Genomic DNA, 20,932 nt, shown 5'->3' on the forward strand with positions numbered 1-20,932 from the left:
GAATTCACACGTAATGTGCAAGTGCACCAACTTGAAACATACATCAGCACGTATCATGTACAACTGTTCTAGCTTATGCCTGCACTTTCATCGGATGTCAAATGACTTGAGCAGCTGGCACTTCCGCTGCAGAACTCTGAAGGTGTTTGCCCATTTCGTTTGCACAACACTGCACGTGCCTGACAAGGACAGCAAGTAGGATGCAGTCGCATTGAAATGCCCTATATGGCAGTATACAGATTGCCACAGGATAGGATGGCCTCACAGACATGTATTGTACTGCATGCAATGCTTCACTGTTCCAAACATGCACAATCATTGCTGTGTTTCACCCAGTCACATTGCCTTGGCTGTACAAATATGGTAATCCACTGCATAGCACCTATGTTTTCGTAATAAAGCAATTACCAAATATGAATTAGGCCAGCAGAGAAGAATATGCACCGTGGCTGAATATGGTTTCATAACAGTACTTCTGTTCCAAAACAGTTTACAGCAGGCGTTGCACATTGCTCTGCAAGCATAGATCGTAGCAACAGGTTGCACTTGGATACGTGCATCTTTTGGCATATTCTGGGGATCCTACATCGAAAATGTGCTGGTATGGCGTGTTAAAATGAAAACATTTACCAGGGACAGCCAGGTTAAACAAACCGTTTTCCAACACCCTTTGCATTATCAAAGTACCATATTTTCTTGAGTATAACCCTCACAAAAAATTAAAACATTTGGAGCTAAAGTCAAGATGAAAAACTCAAATTCCAGACTGCAAAGGTGGCTTCATGGCAGTGCTTCACAGTTACGCAAGAAATTGGTTCTGCGGCATTACGTCGGGATCATTTTTAGAAAATTTTCCGCAAATCATTCTTTTTAGTGCCGGTCGTACGCGAGAAAATATGGCATTTATGCTTGACCACACCAAAAGAGATTCGATGTGTTACCAAAATGACCGGTGTACAACAGCACCTGGTCTATGAGTATCAACTTGCTAACAATTATACTTACCTTGATTCCTTAACTGGGAAACATTTACAACAAGTGCCACTGGAGATAAAGAGGCCAAGATGACCTTTATTTCGCAGAATTTATTACTTGACAGCAAAAATATCTGCCAAATGAAGAACAATGAATGACGAATAAAAGGAGTTTAGAATCTGCCATATTATATTTGAAATAAATGCAGGTGTATCGATTTCTTCTCAGTGCTATAATAAAATGCCCATGCCACCAATCGCTCAAAGCATATAACGCCTGGCAGATAACAGCACTACAACTCATTATCAATCACTGCTGTGGAGAACACAGCTCTCAAAATGGTACAAAAGATAACAAAAGCCAGTATGTAACAATATAAAGGGGACCATAAAAAATGAGCTAAAAACAAAAGACGCCCACAAAACAGTCCACGGGAGGTTGACTACTATTATAGATCTTCGTAGGATATTGCAGAAATCTTATTATAAAGGAATTGAAAAGCATAAAACAATTTAACAACATGCTTCATAGATTTGTTTCTGCAATTGCGACAGGCTCGAGCAAATGGTAGAAATCACAACCCCAAACCTCCTGGAACACAGAGACGACGATGGTTCTTGTGTAGTCACACACACACTTGCACACAATTATCTGCCAGCTATTGACGACATGCGGGCAAAGAAATACATGGCAGAGGAATTACTTATAGGCGATTACCTCCTTTCGTTTAGCAAGGTGAAATGAATGCAAAACCTAGACGTGGCACACAACAGTGCCCACCTGACAAGTATGCACAAAATGTTGCTGCACACAGCGCGTGTTAAAGAACCAGTTTCTTGGGAATCTCCCATGGGAATTCTTTGCGACCAAAATGTCCATATGCACTGGTGCTCTGGTAGATGGGGTTTTTCAGCTGCAGGTCCCTGAAAGGTAAGAAGTCTACAATTAAGTTCACTTGCAATCAAACTCTGTCAAGCACTGAGTAAATACAAATGGAAACAAGTATACTATCATAAGGCACAACTTCAGAAGGCAGCAGCACTTCCTCCTAAAAGGCAGATGCGCACAAGGCTGCGTCAATTAGTGTGTGCACTATGCTATAGTCGTGCTTTGTTGTCAGATAGCGTGGCCAAGAACATGAGAGGGACTATTTCTTTAGTCACAGAGGCAGTCAGCTGGCATGGTTTGGTCATCTGGGCAGGGCCTCTCACTTTCTTACACTGTACTCAACTATAGGTGCAAGAGTGCAGCATCTCTGCCTACTGAACATGGCAGCCCTATCTGCAGAGTTGCAACACAATGCTATCAGGAATACAAGGGCAGAATACTTGCACGTAACAGGGTGCTAGCAGTTCACCTGCACTGTCTTGGTACATTAAAATAATTGCTACTGGCAGAATCTCTAGATAATTAATTGATCCACATCTGCAATAATAACTACAGCATTTTTCAACTGTGACCACTGTATTTGTACAACCCAAACCTTCAATTATTACAACACCCCCAACAACAAGAGAGCGGGAGAGAACCTACATGCCCACCAACTACAACAATAACACAAGAGTAGTCAGCTCCTTATAATATGAAGTCCTGCAGAAACGGAATGCTATCACCCATCCTTGGCTAGCAGCTCTGTTCCATTCCATGGCAATGCTGATAAGCTGCTGCGTTGTAAAATGATTGCAAGCACCATATGCACTGTTCTATGCCAAGTGAACAGCAAATGCCAATCCATTCTGCAGGAACCTTATTAGAAGTAACTTCAACAAGAAAGTTCCTAAGGAGATAACGAACCTGTTAATGGCAATTGAGTCTACCTTGAGGTGTGTGTTCATGTCAGCACTGCTTACTCCACTGTTAAGTCACACCACATAGCAAAATTTGCATAGTATGATACATTCGAACCCTCATATATTGAACTAGCTATAAAACTTTTATTTAAAGAATTTACCGCATTTATGATGCAAATTTTGGTGCACAAGTTGGCTTCACAGCAGTGCTTCATGATAATGCAAGGAAGGCAGCTTACGGCAATACGCAGGGAAGTGTGTGGTTTTTATTTTTTCTTTGATTTGTACTTGGGGGGTGTGGATTATGTGCAGGGGCGGGTTGTAGGCGAGAAAACACGGAATCAATGTCAACAGCGACTCAACATCTTCAAAAGCAGCTTTGTGCACTCGTAGGGCGCCGGAAGCCTAATTGCCTTGGCCCTAATGGTGGCGTTGTTTTTCAACATCATGCTCAGCGTGCTTCTTGGGATGCCGTATGCAGTGGTGGTGCCAGACTTTTCTTTTATGTTCGACTCTGATGGTTATCACCAGCTTCGCGGACAACAGCCAGATCCTTCCATTTTAGAAAAGTGAATGGCAACCCCGCACGACAGCTGTGACGAGGAGGAATCGTGAGAGAAAGCACGCGATAGTGTCTACTCACTCTGCGTGGCGCCCTCCTAATCACACCACTCCCTATCCCATATGCATGCAGGAAAGTCCCCTTACGTGAGGAAAAGCAAACTTCTTGCGATGGAAAACAAACTAATCGGGGCATATCGCACTGTCCGATCTCCAAACTATTTTTGTTCGATGTAGCCGCAAATTTTCCGATGCACTGACGTTAAAGCATCGTCGTGTTTGAAAACTGTTTAATATACACATAATTCAATTTACACGTGTTCGATGTAGTTGGGTTTTACTGTAATAACGAAGATTTGCTATAACTGACACTGAAGCTGGATACCACATTCCTTCGATGTAGCAGTAAAATGTCGTACTGAAATAGCATCAGCAATGTAACTTCATATTTATTGCATTATACCTAGGTTCAGCAGTATATATACATAGTGTTACGTTTGTTGAAAAAAAGAAGAAAGGGTGACAATGTTCTTGGCACTGTGCCAACAATGCTGTCACTTCATTTTTATATATAGTCCAGTCAGATGCCAAGAGTCCTTTCACACAATTTTTTACGATTTAACACAGCAGAACTGACATATGACAAATATAAATGCGCACTGCAACACGCTCCTTTTATGATGCCTCGGCGGCATTTCAAGAATGAGGATGCTAGAAAAGGCTGTACAGTAGTCCTTTAATGCAAGCATGACTGAAGATGGCTAGTGCCCATGCATATCTACGAGACTAGTTTCATTACAGTGATGCTATTGATTGAAGCCACTTTGGCGCAGCTAAAAGTTATTAAAACTTCACAGCGGAGCAGCATAACCTTTGGAGCAGTTACCTGTCACACATGTTCTTTTTCTGCAATACACTTCATACTTTTAATTTAACGAGGCTTTAGTTAAAGGGTTACTGACACAAAAACTTTGGTGTGGCGTTTTTTTTTAGCCGCAATATGTTGCTGGAGCCTATTAGTCATAACACGGTACACTGCTTGCTGCAGGGCACGACAGATAATTGCAGTCAGTTTATTACCGACCAGTCTCAGTTTCAGTTTGGGAGAGCGGGAACAACAAGCCGCCGTGTGCAACTAACGCCATCTAACGTGTGAAACGGCACACAGAACTGACATACTTCCACGCTGCGTGCATCGTCTGCTCGTATTCTTTAGCACGTAGCACGTGCAGCGCTATGTGGTTGACATCATTGTCACCTGGTGACGACTTTTGAGGCTTCCAAAGACTTTCTAGAGGCTGTCACCTGCTTGCCGTGGGCACAGATTCGCGAGCAGTGGCTGAATAGTAGCCTGCTCGTGCAAGTGCAGCAAAAGTGCATTGGTGACTGACTTCATGATTTAGCTGGGCATCTTGGAGCTCGGCTGCAGCGGTGACAGCGCGGAAGTTTCAGGTCACTTTCAGGTCACTTTGTAGCATGTCAATGTTGCAAGGTGCAGCATGGTTAATAAAAAGTTGTAGCAATCAACTGGACATTTGTATCCAAAAACTACTGTGTTCTACGAAATTTACAGTATTGGAAGGTTTCAATTTAATTTTGAGAAGTTCTTTAACAAACTTTTGCTGCGGTCGAGAATCAGAATAGATACCGGGATACTGTCGTACTATGCTTTCTCAGCAGAATCCCACAAGCCATAGTAGCAAGTGTAATTGTTGACAAATATAGTATCAAAACACAAGTGCCCTGCACGAACTCTTTTGGAAGCCAATTAAAATAAAAGTACTACAAAATTTTATTACCCAAGATCGTTTGCCCAAGCACATACACATGTCACTGCAATTAATGGAATAAATTAAGTAAAAGGCTGCTGTCTCACAAAAACCTGCAACTGCACCAAGGAAGAGTTTTTCTTGACTCCACAACTGTTAGATACAATGTTTACTCAACTTGACAATGTAATCATCTCTCAGTATGGGCTAGCTGACATTGCTTTGCAAGGGTGCCCCCCTGAATTGATCCTAGACATTTAGTGAACAGCAGGAATTAACCTTGCACGTAAAACTTCAAATTTTTATTACAACAATTATTTACAGAGTGCGAGACCCTCAATCGGCCACTTTGGCGCCACCATTTGGGACAGTACGTCAAGCTGTTGTGCACGCTGCAAGCTTACATGTTATGTGTTAAGTACAAAGCAAATGTCCCACGAGAGGTCTTGCTCTCTGAAGTGATGGCGGTACACCTTACAGCAGCTGGCGTATGCTTTTTGATGCTGAAGTCACCACCAAGGTGTCTACCAATTAAAATTTTCCAAATTCCCAGACTTTTCCAGGTTTTCCATGACCATTTCAAGCAAATTCCACGACCGGTACGTCTGCTTGGAAGAAACTACGCACTGGAAACAAACTCTTGAGTGGTAAAATCAAATTAAGAGGCACTATATAAAATGGAAACCATGCTGCTTTATTGCAGTCCCTTGGCTGAAAGCATCCTTTACCCTGAATAAAATATTAAAAGGCACAATAATTGCCCCTCGACAAACAGAAAAGCTTGTTTATTTGCATCGGCAATGCCTTCAATGTTTCAAAGATTCAATCTCTTGCTGCAGCATGGAGACCAGAAGCTGTAAGTCTTCCATCAGTTTTTGCTTCTTTGATTCAAGCTCTTTCACAAGAGCCGCAGTCCTCTTCTTTTTTTCTTTCAGCATCCAATACGCCCAACGGTTCCTTCTTTTTCCTCTCCAAGTCTTCTTTCCATCTGATGTTGGCACTTCTATCATGTCTATCATCTTGCCTGTTACGTCAACTTCTGCAACACCACCTGCTGCAGACACCTCATCGTACACCATAGAGTTTCATACAATAACCTGGACGAAACTGGCGCTGCGATCGTTCAATCACCATGAGAATGATGGGAAGTACAGGCTTCGGATTGGATTTTGTTAGCTAGCAAACTGTCTACGGATCTTTTTCTACAGTTTCAGTTTCGTTCTTTGCGAGGCGTGGGCAGTGGGGTGCGTTGCAAAGCACTCAAGCAGTGCCTTTGTTGTTCAAGGAGGCTGAAGACCGCTAGATCTATTGGTTTGCTGCGACGTTTCAGCTTTAAAGGTTGTATTTGACAGTTTTAGCAAAGCGTCGTGCACTCACCGCTGTGCATAGATGTAGCGTCCCATGCCAGTGCAGAAAATTGCATAGAGTTCACGTTTTGTGATAAGCGCTACTTGTCAAAACTCTTTCAAATCGACTGCAAAACAACGGCGAAACTAAGTAGATGCACCGTCACGCTCCTCTGACTCGACTTCACAACAAAACGAGAGATGCGTTGGGGGCAGACCACTTGGACAGAAGCACCTGGCATCGCAGCAGACGATACGTTAAGTGTTTCTCTTTCAATACATTACTGTTATTTCCATAAATAGATAACACATACTTTCGAGGGAAAAACAAGCGTGTTTGTTTTAAGTGTTGTAAACAAAATAATTCACTATATTGTGACGCCAAATCTGGAACACAATTGCAGAGTAATGCATACCCTGGTGGTTAAATGTTCAGGTTTCAGTTCTATCTCACGGTAGTGCGAACTTTTTGCAATAAGTTTTACGCACAAAAGAATGAAGCCAGTTTTCATTGGAAATAACTTCATTTCGCTTTGTTTTACACTCGGCAAACAAGCGTCGCGAATCTCAAGAACCTAATCCATCCAAAGCAAATCCGAAGCCTGTACTTCCCATCATTCCCATGGTGGTTGAAGCGCCGTTCAAGGAGCCCGCGTAGACACTAGCGCCAGATTCCCCTCTAGGTATTATTGCAAGAAACTATGTCGTACACTAACCTTTGTGCTACAAGTGACTCCTCCTCTATAATTTCTACAAGACATTCCTTGTTCACCAAAAATCCCCGCTCCACAGAAGAATTTCCATGTGAAAGGCACAGCACAATCTTCACAAACAGCAGTAGCTCTTCATGAGAACTTGCACAGAGTTCTATCCACAGCTTCTCCAAGCGCACTCTTGCGCGATTAAGTTTTCGCAAACGCACTTGTGCAGTGCTGTTTGAGCACACTTGTACATATGATCTACTTGCTCTCTCTCCTTGTAGACCTGTCAGGCGCCCGTGCTCTACAAGACCATACCGGCCCTACAACACTCACTGTACGCCGATGACATCACGCTTTGGACCACCACGGGCAACTGTGGCACAATCGAATATACTCTCCAACGAGCAACAAAAACGGTACAAGAACACGTGCGGAGCATCGGCCTCAGCTGCTCAGCTCCTAAATCAGAACTTCTTCTCATTCGCCCCAAAGACCCTTTTCCTCCGGCAATATCAGTATATCTGGATGATCAACTCATCCCTCAGGTAAACAACATCAGAGTTCTAGGCCTCCACATTTCCAATAACGGCTCCAATTCCATAGCTATAGGTGCGGTACGGAGGTCGGTGCAGAATATATCCGCCCTCATAAAGAGGATTTCTAATCGTCACAGAGGCATGCGTGAAGCAGACACGCGCCGCCTTGTACAAGCATTCTGCCTCTGTAAAATGACTTATTCCCTCCCTTATCTGCACCTTTCATCTCTCGAGAGAGATCAAGTAGATCGCCTCATCCGCACAGCATATAAAACTGCTATGCACCTTCCTAAGAGTACCGCCACGAGTAAACTGCTCCAGTTGGGTGTGCATAACACGATTGATGAATTAGTCGAAGCACACCTCATTAGCCATTATACTCGTCTTTCCCAGTCCGAAACGGGAAGGCTGCTCCTTCAGCACCTCAAAATCAACCTCATAGGATGCACCACCCCCACGAATTCACCCCCCGAGTGCGTTAGCGACAGTCTCTTCATCCCACCATTGCCCAAAAATACCCATCCAACCCATAATCATGACCGGAGAATGGCCAGGGCTAGGTCGCTTCATAAGCGCTACGCATCTTCGACCCCGGTCGCCCATGTGGATGCCGCAGAATACTCCCATCGTCCTGCCTTCGCAGTGGCGGTCTCAGATAATTCCCACAAGCTACTCTGTTGCGCCACTTTCGACCGAGTCGCTCAACCAATCGAGGCGGAAGAAGCTGCGATCGCTTTAGCTATTGCTCACACCCAGGCGGAGTATATACTCTCCGACTCAAAAACAGCCATTCGTAACTTTGCTATGCGTCGAATTCATGCACCTGCCTACCGTATCCTACAATTCGTTCCTCCTCCTAAACGAATAATCACTATTTTGTGGGTTCCAGCGCATTGTGGACATCCCGGGAATACAGCCGCCCATGAGCAAGCCCGAGCTCTCGTCAACTGGGCAGTGGACGGTCTGCCTTCCTTTCGCAGCGCGCGGGAATTCCTACTCACCTATCGTGAAATTACTTTACATTACCGCAATTCCCGCATGATCTACCCACCAGCCCATAAATCGCTGTCCCAGGCTGAGCAAATCGTTTGGCGCCGACTCCAAACGGGCACTTTAATATCCCACTTCATCAATTCCCAAATTCATCAGGGTGACGCCTTACCCCATTGTCGTCTCTGCTCGAGTCCGCGAGCCGACTTTAATCACACGTATCGCCATTGTCCAAACAAGCCAAATCCCCCCTTTGAGGGGGCTGAGAGACAGGAGCGATGGGAGGCTGCTTTGCGCAGCTCACGACCGGACGACCAACTCCGGATAGTGTGCTGGGCCATGGGGGTCGCCGAAGCGCAAAGACTTTCGGCCACCTAAAGCGACCCGAGGGCCCATCGGCTACCTTTTCCCTGCACCCATCCCCCCCCTCACCTGACCCATTTCATGGCGTCAATAAAGTTGTATCCTCCTCCTCCTCCAAGTGCAACATTCAGCTGCTTCTGGCCAGCTTCCACAGAAGTGGTACAAACTGCTGGGTTTAAGCAACTGGCTCCCCTTGTCAGCTTGTATTTCAGAGGTGATGCTTCGATTATCTTTGTAGAACAAGCCTTAATAAATAAGATGCATTCTTTTTTGACACTTGCCACCGCAGTGCGAGATGGTTTAGTGATCTTTCGCAACTCACTTTTGGCGGAAAGGCCTATGTCAAAGGCAGCTATACCAATAATGTTGTTCGGGTTCTCCAGATCAATTTTCATCAGTTTTGAAAATGTGCCTGCAGCATCCAGCTTTTCCTTTCACACGATTCGTCCCAGCAGTGACCGCAACAGGCCGTACAGTGCTGTTGCGTGAAAAGGCAGCATCCGCTTCTCTGTCTGAAACTCTGACAAAAATGGTTCCGGAAAGCATAAAGGCCAGCTTTACTGGCAGCATCTCATCTTTCACAGTCATCTCGATATGAGTATAGCTGCCACACGTTGGAGGTTTCTTTTCTTTCTTGACATGCTCCACATATTTGACCACATTTGGGAGGACTTGCAGTGGCCTAGCAAGAGCATTGCCATTTTCCAGCTAGCGCACTAAGCAAAACTTTAGCAGAAACTGTGTGCTCCCTGTGAAATTGACATAGTCACCTCGGCATGCAGGGACATTCTTGAATAAATTGTACATGCTTCTAAGAAACACTACTGTGTTCCACTTTGCGACATTGTGGCCTGTTTTAAATGTGCCACTCACAACATGCAGTCCGCAGCTTCCTATGTCCACAATATTCCGATTTCCATCAGACGCAGAAAACTCTTGCTTCAATGACTTCAACAACTTCAAATTGACGTTTGGACCATCCATCGAAAGTTGAAGTATTTTTGCCAGCTCAATGCTGTAGTGGCCTTTTTGAAAGCAACAGCTAAATCCTCTGCGCGAGTGTGTCCTAAAAAACAGGACGTCTAATTTACGCACCTGTAAACTACACTTTTCGGTAAAAATAATCACAGCTCGCATATTCTGTGCACCTTGGCCTCTGCTGATGGCACTCCTAGCTTAACCAGAAGGCCCTCAAGCCGAGCCGAGATCGTAGCCAAGACAAACATGCACAATTTTATGCGCGTGAGTAACGTTGTACTCGGAAAGCAGAAGCACCACCTATGCACTGCTTTTTTTTTACTATGCTTCTGCTTAGCTGTTCTGTGCAGTTGAAGGAGCAATTTTTTAAGCTTTGATCAATGGTAATGAATATTTTTATGACGATCTCAAAGACTACACCTGACTTTTCCCCGACTTTTCCAGATGTGCTCAAATTCCCTGACTTTGCCAGGTTCTCCAGGTTGGTAGACACCCTGCACCACTTACAAGATGATGTATGCATGACTTGGGTTTGTGCAGGTTAGTTGGGTTATGACAGATATGCGCATTTTTATTTATAATATGCGATATATACTATTTGAATTCGATGCGAAATTATTAGACCAAATCACTATTCGCACAGGCCAATTTTGTCAGTCCTGTCAGGGTTCAATTGACAAAGGTCAACTGCAGTAACTTACCTAATAATAATACCAGGTCGCAAGTCAAAATTCTTGTTCACAATGTCCAACAGTTCCTTCTGAGAGTACTTGGAGGTACCATACGGTAGCACGGTGATAGAAAGTGGTTCAGCAATGCCTATGGCATAAGAAACCTGCATATAAAGAATGTGGAAGTGGCCTGCTCAGACAACACACAACTGAAGGGCAGACATGCAATTTGGCAGATAATATAATATACCACACAGTGATCGCTCCCTGAAATGAAATTTATTGAAAGATTTTTTCAGCACAAGACATCATGATGTTATGACAAACGGCAGCCGTTGGTATGCTTCAGCGCATGGTAGTTAGTCTTCACCACTATTAGAATTCCTCACAACATTACATGATAAAGCAAATCCATTATGGAGCACACAAAGCTGTGCGAACCAACCATATTTTGAGATATATTTCTTGCTCAATTTTCTTCTCTTGCACCGCCCGCCAGATTCGATGCTGTCTGACGCCAGGAGCTAGGCCTTGCAATGTCAACATGTATGACTGTCGAGGGAACACAAACCTGCCAGCTCACCTGGTTTGTCTGGGGGACTTGATTTTATAAGCAGAGCCATAAATTTCCCGAAAAACAGCCCGAATCCCACCGTGAAAAGAAAATAATAATGACAAAGGCCAGCAGTCCGTGTGGAAAATGCTGTCACTTTCACAGCAGTACGCAGGTGCCACGTGGAAAAGCAGACCAAAATTGAGGAGCAGCTACTACTAGCTGTCATGTGACACAGCACTTTTTGTCCCGTAATTGCACACTTGTGCACACACACCGAGTACCAGCAAAACAACTGATGTCTAGAAACTACTGGCAATCATTCAGAGCGATCTACAACATTCCTGCAGCCCTGAGAAAAAACAGAAATGCATGCCAGTTTTCTTTTGTCATAAAGTAGGCGTACTAGTACATACCACGTAGGCATACTACTTTTTCGCATTTTTCGGTGACACCATTGCTTTTTGTGACCCAGTGAGATTCATATCATGAAGATTATACTGTATATCTGGGTTCAACTGTACTTTAATTTTGGAAACACTGTAGCACATGAAGACCACTGCTGTAAGCAAAGAGCAAACCACTAAAATCCTTGAGGCCTCTTGGCTACTAAAGGCGAATGCAAACCCACCTGCACCAAGCATCGCTTGCAAATGCCACCTTTGACGAGTGATTTAGCCACCCAACGAGCAGCATAGGCCGCAGATCTGTCCACTTTTGTAGGATCTTTCCCAGAGAAAGCACCTCCACCATGGGCTCCCCAGCCTCCGTAAGTGTCCACAATGATTTTACGACCAGTTAGACCAGCATCTCCCTGTGCATTCACAAGGCAAAGGAAAAGAACACACACAAGGTAAATCGTTCTGCAAAATGCAGCAAGGAAACATGCAACATTTACAAGAACCATTCATGCTAAAATGCACTGAATTTCTATAAGATCACCTAAAAAGCACACTGAAACTACAACAAATAAATAATGCACAAGAGTTCAATTGTGCATGTAAACACAGCACGGACATTGCTTATATGTAGAAGTCTATGATGTGTGTAATAAATGTCGAGTAGGGATCTCTAAAAGCTCCATCACTCAGACTCTGCAGCATTAAACAAAGTTCAAAATATACAGTGAAACCCAAATTATACGAATGAGGGGAGCACACAAGACTATTGCATAATACAGGCAGTGATCTTCAGTCTTGACCAAAAAACTGGTATAGACAGCCAAAACAAGCCCATGGAATGAGCCTGCACTGCTCCAAGGAAGTTAAAATTAATCTAAAGCACATATTTCTGATAAAATGAGTCTGAAAATTGCCTGCTCGTCAGAGTTTAGTACAAAAACAAAGCCAAGTTCGCAACAGCTTTCCGTCAAAAGGGGTCAGACACAGTGCAGTCACCATCATTCAATGGCGATAAAGCACATTTCTCACACGACTGCAACCTGGTCGTACCTGTTCCCAATTAAGTGCAATTGCTCACATGCCACTTTAATTAAAGTGTTTTAGCAGTACTGGTTTACTGTACAGTAAGTACGAAAGTACTGTACTGTCATGGTCGGCACACAGCTTAAAATTTTCTAGCCATACGGGCTGCTCATTGTGCACAGTAACGTAATGAGATAAAGTAGCTAATGGAAGTCTTGGGGACTAAAAAAAAGCTATGTGGTGACAATGACGGTACAGTGCTTCCGTACTCACCGTACAGTAAGCCGGCACTGCTAAAAGACAAGTCTTACGTCAAGGGAAAGTTATTTTGCAAACTAAAGAGAGGCATGTCTAGACATTTTTGCGTGCCAGAGACCTGTGACCATGAGTTGCTCAAACAAAGGGAGATTTTCCGCTGCAAGTCGACCAGGAGAAGTTTCTAAGGGCCAAGAACGGAAAATATCTGAACCTCGAAGACTAACTTGCTGGCTATTTTTAACAACTCCATGTAGATCAAGCTCTTCTAAGCAATGGCCCTTGAATACGCATGTACTCGAGGTGTATCCAGAACAGATTTTAAAGCGAGGAGTACAGACACAAAATTTTGAAGGCGAGGTAACTTACGACATAGATTTGTGTGAACACACACGCATCATCTATGAAATATCAATGGATAATATAGCCTAGAACTAGGCTTGTGCGAATAGTAAATTGTAGGTTCAAAGCGAACAGTGATTCGGTCGAATAGCACATATCACATCTCTTTTTCTAATCATCAAGATAGGGGCACGTCAGTTTTATATTTAAAAACTGGTATCATTAAATTAGGGTGCACTTTTATTGTGTACCACGAAAATTGGGTGCGTGTTAGATTCGAGTGAATACACTTTTTTCTTCCCTCAGACCATACCAGAGAGGCATCGTGTGAGATGTGGTCAACTTAAAATGGCATTGTATAATCGAGGTTTTTTGATACACTATTTCTAAGGGGGTTTTGCCAGGACCAAAATGATTTATCGTAAAATGCAGGTCGTCGCATATAATCACTGTAATCTTATAGGAAGCCTTTCATTTTTCAGAAGGTATATTTAATCCAAGAGCTGCTCACAACCAAGAGCAGTAGGAAGCACCTTCCCCACTGCAGTTGCCTGTCAGTGTCACAGGGAAATAGCAACGTGTATTCGGTTTCCTTTTCTGGTACTGGCAAATCTTGCTAGTGATAACATTTGCAGCAATTGCCTTCAACTGAACCAACTCTATCACAATGAGCATGTTCAAATATCTGCTTGACAGCACACACGACTTGGTGTTGTTGCAAATGTAAAGCACACTTTTAATAGGCGATAAGTTATAACCAAATGTACTGTTCCCTGTCCCTCTTTTAAAGAAGAATGGGATCAGTCAGCGAGTACTGCTTACAGAAATGAAGCCCACTGCAGCTGCAAAGGCCCCAGTTAACGGCCATACTGCCTGCTTTAACAGCTGTGCAAAATATCCACAGTCGAGTTTGGCCAATATGGTGTACATGCAGTGTGCCATAATCCAGAGTGGTCATCGTTGAATGTACTGCTTCAAGTGCATCCACCAACGAAGAGTGAACCTGACCTCTGCATGACAGATATGTCACTGGCCACTGTTGGCCGGTAACTGCACTTTCAACGGGTGTCCATGTAACGGCACACTATGCAAAGATGGCACTGCTTGTGAATAGCAAGATTTGCTTTTGCTTGCCATACAGAGGATGGGTTAGGCTGCCAGTAACACATTAGCTCTGCTGGCAGTGGGCCGTATGTCAATATTGTCACTAGCCTACTCTGTTCTTGGTTTGACACTAGTATTATAGACTACACGCTGGTCACGTCCCAAAAGTATGCCAAGCGAGGTTTGAAGAGGGAAGCAATTGAATTTGGCATGTCTGTAGTACAGAAGTCTATTGTAAAGGAGTGCTGGCCATATAATTTAGCCAGTTTTATCCGAATGTATCTTGTACCAGAATCCATTGTATACGAAGCTCAATCAATGGAAGAGATAGGAAGATTAACCCAATGCCATAAATTGGTAGTACGTAGTATCCGAATGTCTGTTGTAAGCAGATCCATTGTAATGAGGTTATGCCGTACTGCTGAAATTTACTCGATTGTAATGTGTGTGGCCAAACAAAGCCCTCAGATCTAAGCTGCACCACGGTTTGTATACACCACCTTTTGTAGAAAAGTGTCAACCCAAGTTAGAGCAAATACGTTATTTCACTAGTAAAGAACTGCCAAGTTTAATAAGTTATCTGTGCCACAATGGGCGGCTATATTTTAGGAAGTGCCTCACAGAAACAGGCAAAAAAAAGCACCAGGGACACTAAAGAGAAACAATGAATTGGTTTAGATTGATAAAGTGGGCTCGGAGAACTCTTGTGCAGTTTATTTTACCGCCATAGGTTTATTATTAGAGGAGAAAACCAAGTTCAAAGTTTCGTTTTAAAATTTCGCGCCAACTTTGTAATTCGTGACGTAAAAGATTTCAAAGAGCATTTACTGTATTTTGGTGCCACTGGCTCGACGAAATTTCCACAAACTCGTTATGTCAAGTCTCTGGCCCCCTCAGAGGACAATGTACGTCGATTTAACCGATTAGGAACTACGTCGGCCCAAGCAGGCACCGTAAAAAATATGCGATGTCACGGCAAATGGTGAGGAATTCCAAGGTGGCGTCGCCACATGTATTTTCTTTTTGCACGTTTTCTCGTTTATTAAGCGTCTTGTCGCACCAAGCGTGGTGTCTTTGGTGTCGTGGAAGACTACATTACTAATGCGAGAAAAATCGTTTTGCCCTTTAGTGTCCCTTTAAACATGATGTATACGATTTAATCAAATGCACTGTGTCATTTGTAGCATTTACTGCAATGTCAGACTCAAGTGCCAGTTAAGTGTAATCATTCCTACAAATGACACTGCACATCTGAACTGCCAAATGCTAGTTTCACAACCAGTGTCCTAAAGAATGTCAGGCCAAGTTAATGAAGCTCACCATGGGACCAGCCTGCACAAATTTCCCACAGGGGTTGATGTGATAAACTGTGCGACGGTCCAAATATTTCGCCGGGATCACATCTTTGATAACATGCTCCATCACTTGTTTACGTAGCTCATCCAGAGTAATGTCTTCTGAATGCTGCGTTGACACCACGACTGTGTGGACTCTAATGGGCACTGCCCTGCCATGGTCGAAGTAGTACTCGCACGTCACCTGCAGAGTAAAAATAGAGAAACATAGCTTGAGGACTATCGGATAATTACTGCACACTGGCATATAAACAAAGGTTAACATTAATTTAAAAAAAGAATGGCCGTAGCTAGCTTCTAGAACTAAAGCTAAACTTTCCAGGTTTTCGGTTTATTCCCACTTTCGTATGTATTGTAATTGCACATACACAAAAAAATATTTACTTGCGCAACTGGATTCGCTGTGTGATACAAAGAGTAAGTAGACTTGATCAGATGCTGGCAAGCCCACGCGTGAACTTCAAGGCTGCATTACTACCTGCTCATCAAGAGTAACCTTTCCCATATGTAAAAAAAAAAAAAAAAAAAAAAAAAAAAAAAAAAACAATTTACCATTATAGCTATGTTCAGTATCCCGCTTAAAAATGATACTGTGCTAAATGCAGCAGCTCAAGAGAGGGGAAGGGACTTGGAAGCCAGCAATTATCAAATATTCAGCATCCCACAACGTTCTGGATACATGAACTCCAGCTACACTCACTTGCGTCTTGGAATCGGGTCCTGCCCAAGGAAAGGTGCCATCTCGGCGAAGCTCTGCCAGCCGTTTGTTCAACTTGTGTGCAAGCACCACAGTCAATGGCATGCATTCTTCTGTCTCATCTGTGGCGTAGCCAAACATGAGACCCTGCAAGGAAGGAATATTCTACCGTCAGGTTTAGTCTAAAGCAACAAAACTGCTACAACGCGTCACAGTGAAGGGCTCCAGATAAATGCAATGCAGTTGTGGCCCTTTTATTGTGTGCCTCATCTTTAGCACACAAGGGTTTTTTTCAATCAGCCCACATGTGAATGAATGTAGTGAAAACATATCAATCACCATCGTCATCACCATCCTGACTACACCCATTGTAGGGCAAAGGCCTCCCCCATACTTCAACTCACCTGGGCCTGTTCAATCTGTCGTCACGTTATCCTCGCGAACTTCTTAATCTCATCTGCCCACTACAGTGTCTCCCTCCCCCTGGCACGCTTGCCTTCTATTGGAATCCAGTCTGTTACACTTATCTTGTCCTCTTGCTTCATGGCCTGTCCATGCCCATTTCTTCTTAATTTCGACTAAGATGTCCCTAACATAGATTTGTTTCCTGACCCCATCTGCCTTCCTCTTGCCCATTAAGGTTACACCTATCATTTTCCGTTCCATACCTCGCTGTGGCAGCCTCAATGTAGGCCGAGCCCTTTTTGTAGGCCTCTAAATTTCTTCTCCACGGGTAAGTACCAGTAAGACGCAGCTATTATATACTTTTCCCTTCAGGGATACTGGTAAACTACAATTCATGATCTGACAATACCGCCGTTCTCTTCTGATACAGATGAACATTAGTTTTCTGCACTTTCAAACCACTATTCTGCTTTGCCTGTCTAATTCAGCGATCATTTGTGAATGGGCAAAGTAGTGCAAAAGGAGACGTAGCAAAAGCGAAGGAACACACAGGACGAGCACCGACTAACATGAGTTGTTAGTCTGCGCTCGTCCTATGCGTTCCTTCACTTGTGCTACATCTCCTCTCGCGCTGTTTTTCCCATTTACAAATGTATGACCAACGCCAACAAACCACACTTCTGGAATTCAGTGATAATGCTTTGCAATAATATGGCTATAACGACAACAAAGTGCAAAACTTCTCAGAAGTCAATCTATGTTCCCTGAATCACTAAGTTTCTTACCTGATCTCCAGCCCCAATATCTTCCTCCCTTCTCTGCTGATGAACACCAGCTGCTATTTCAGGACTTTGTTGCTCAATAGCTACCAACACATTGCATGTTCTGTAATCAAAACCTGCCAAAAGGACAAAATTCAAGAAGTTCCATGAACATTTTGAAGATCAAACCAGCAAGTGTAATACCAACAAAAACATTTTGCTTGACCATTTAACAATTGTTGGCACAGAGAAGTTACTTGGGAAACATAAGAGCATCTAACTAACTTTTATTTATTTATTTTTTTTTTTCAGAAAAAGCCCAAGGGTGGTTCCATCATAATCTATTTCCCTACTACAAATGCTTGCAGACTGGGTAGAGAAGCAAGGGACAGGGAATAGCACAACGCTCGTACAAGTCATGCAGAAACAATTAACAATAGTGCAATAAAATGCTTTAGGCAATACGGCATTCTTTTAAAAATGTAAACACACCCCATATGCATTACCTTTGGTGCTGCAGTCGTAACCTATTTTCTTTACGGTTTCCCTCACAATGCGCTGGTAGTCAACTACTGCATCAGATGTGATTTCTCCAAACACCATAATCATCCCAGTTTTGGTTGCGGTTTCTGGAATGGAAGGACTACAATCAACAACGCTGCATCGAAATCTGACGATCAATAGCAAGAGTTTCAAACAGTTGTCTGCTATCATGGCACTGACTTCCATGTGTGACTAGTGGAAAATGCATAATTATCAACACTGCACACATAAAAACAAAACTTACCACATGCTACCTTGGCATTTGGGTCTTGTCTCAGGTGGGCATCAAGTATGGCATCACTTATCTGGTCGCACATTTTATCTGCAAGGAAAGTTGCCACTTTTAAATTCAAATCGACAGAAATAAAATTGAAGGAATCATTAGTATGATGCATAACCTGAAAGAAGTATCAACATGTTTGTTCAATAAACTAATAGTGACACAGGGCATTCTGCTCAAATCTGCCCAGTTCCCACATCAGCACGCCAAACCCCACATGGAGATGTTTTTTTAAACCACCGCGCTACGCTTCTTTTCACAAAGCCGCCACTACGACCACAGGTCTAATGCATGTTATAAATGACACACAGCTCGCAATAACTGCTACAGTGCCGCTATACAGTATTCACAGACTATAATAGTTCACAAACGAAGAAACACTGTCATCCACCTGCTCACCAGGGCAACTTTAGTTTGGCGAAGCCTTCTTTCTGAAAAACGTATGGGTCTCCTTTGCAACTTTGAGCTACGAACGGGTGTATGACAATTATTTCCTTTCATGAACATTCCTCCACCTCGTGGGCTTCTTCATACCCGAAAAATAGTTGCAGTCACAATTAGCAACACCTGCTGCTTATCTCAAAATCCTGTCAAATTCATTTTCTGCAAATTACCCCAAGGTAAATTAAAAACGCTACTACCCATGATGTACTGCATGGCTACATAGCGAGAGGTTGGTATGGAAGTCAAGGACGAATCGAGCATAGCAGAACTCACACAGATTTTACTAGGAGCACGGCAGAACGGTCAAATAATCGCAAAAATTCCCTGCTTGTTGAATATATATGATATGAGCAATACAGTGTAAAGGAAAGTGTGGGGGGAAAAAAAAAGGGAAGAGAAACGTGGAGAAGCAAAGTATGCATGCACACCACTTTGCACGTTTTTCTTCCTTTTTTTTTTCTTGTGTGTGTCGGGGGGGGGGGCACTGTGTCTACTATAAAATGTAAAATCGAGGCCAAGCTAAATGGTGACGGTGGCCATACCCTTTGCAGCCGGTCGCTGCAATCTGAGGAGCCAGGCCAAAGATGTAAAAACTAATGTACTATAAATGACTAAACTGGAAGAACAAAAAAAAATACCATTACTTGAAATGTTCATGCAATACAGGACAACTCGTTATATCACGCAAACGAGAAGTGGAGAACTCCTTGCATCATAGGTCTGTCATTATTACGAAAATTACTCATACTATTTTAAACTAAAGACAAATGCTATTTTTTTTAAAACAAGCTCGCTTTAGGAACTTTAGAACCTGCCGGGGTAGAAATAAACTTCGTGTATAAGCAAGTGATGTCGTGAACACCTAGCCTGCATACTCAAAGCGAGCGAGAAGAACACACAATTGAAATACAAATCCACTTTAAACAGGGCCATCCAGAAACCGTACGATGAATGCACGAGCGTAATAATAAAAATATGCAGGTTTTATTACGAAATTAAAAGTACCACCCACAAACGCTCCACGAGTCCTTCTCCGGCATTCTGTAACAGGCACCAACTAATATATTATTGCAAAAGGCCCCTCTTTATCGCAGAAATTAGCGATCAGTCTCATTCTCGCCGCTGCGATGGCATGCGAGCAGCAGGAGCATCAACAACGCACTGGGAGAGTGACGATCGTGGAGAATCGCGCGCGGATGATGACACCGGCTGAATTCGCGCGGAAAGAGCGGGGTCTGTAGAACAGCACCACGTGATTGGTAATTGAGTGCTGAAGTTTCGGCGGTGTTCAGACTGATGGGTGCATCAACTCTACTGGCACCGCTCCTTGGATGTCGCTCTGGAGTCCGACATACACCCACATATTACGGCGGTGCGCCGCAGTTGGGGCGAAAACGCCGACAAAAGCAGCATGCGTGCCCTTTCATTAAGCGCGCTAACCCTAACACAGAAGCGTGTTCAACACCACACAATAACGCGCGACTCATTGCCGTCGCACACGACGTTGTGCGTATGACTAAATGCCCGCGCCGATTCAGCTCTTCGTAGACGCAAAATACGCGCCGCTTCCTGCGACACTTGTGGACTGGGGACTAATAAATTAATGCTCTTTAAAACCGAATGCGTGCGAGGCACGTTTACTCTGATTATAGGAAAGTTCCTCAGCGCTGTGGCCCGCTCTTAGCGCCAGAAAATGCTCAAATGTCGCAGAACGGTCACCAAACGCATTGAAACCGGCATCCCATCAAAAATGAAGACCAACGACGGCAGGAAACCAAGAATGTATGAACCACTCACCGGTATGTCCCTCGCCGACGGATTCTGAACTGAAGAGAAACGTTTCAAGCGAATCGTCATCAAGTTCTTCATTGTCGTGTACGTCGTGCAACGCTTCTCCGTTTGTAATAACGTGGTTCCCAACATTATTGTTCAATGCCATGATTACAATATAACCGAAATTTTCCGTGCGTGCACCAACGTACTACGTTACGAATAGAGAGCGACGAGAGGGCTGCGCTTGGTTTTATATACTGACGCTTGTGGTCACGTGAGCCGGCAGGCTCCGCCTTCGTGGAAAAGGCGCCATGTT

The 20,932-nt window shown here is 43.6% G+C and overlaps 1 protein-coding gene across 1 annotated transcript; it reads right to left on the reverse strand.

Annotated features, from left to right (window-relative positions):
* Nucleotides 1-1,065: 1,065 nt before the first annotated feature.
* On the reverse strand, nucleotides 1,066-20,890 carry LOC119402341 (S-adenosylmethionine synthase). The gene is made up of 9 exons (XM_037669488.2): nucleotides 20,641-20,890; nucleotides 18,364-18,441; nucleotides 18,083-18,205; nucleotides 17,601-17,713; nucleotides 16,414-16,557; nucleotides 15,679-15,897; nucleotides 11,865-12,047; nucleotides 10,711-10,844; nucleotides 1,066-1,898 (listed from the first exon to the last, which is right to left on the reverse strand). Exons 1-9 carry the CDS (start codon nucleotides 20,780-20,782, stop codon nucleotides 1,796-1,798), a joined length of 1,239 nt encoding a protein of 412 aa, XP_037525416.1. The 5' UTR covers nucleotides 20,783-20,890; the 3' UTR covers nucleotides 1,066-1,795.
* Between the last annotated feature and the right edge of the window lie 42 nt (nucleotides 20,891-20,932).

Source organism: Rhipicephalus sanguineus, chromosome 1, assembly GCF_013339695.2.
Source record: "Rhipicephalus sanguineus isolate Rsan-2018 chromosome 1, BIME_Rsan_1.4, whole genome shotgun sequence".
Classification (NCBI taxonomy): Eukaryota; Metazoa; Arthropoda; class Arachnida; order Ixodida; family Ixodidae; genus Rhipicephalus; species Rhipicephalus sanguineus.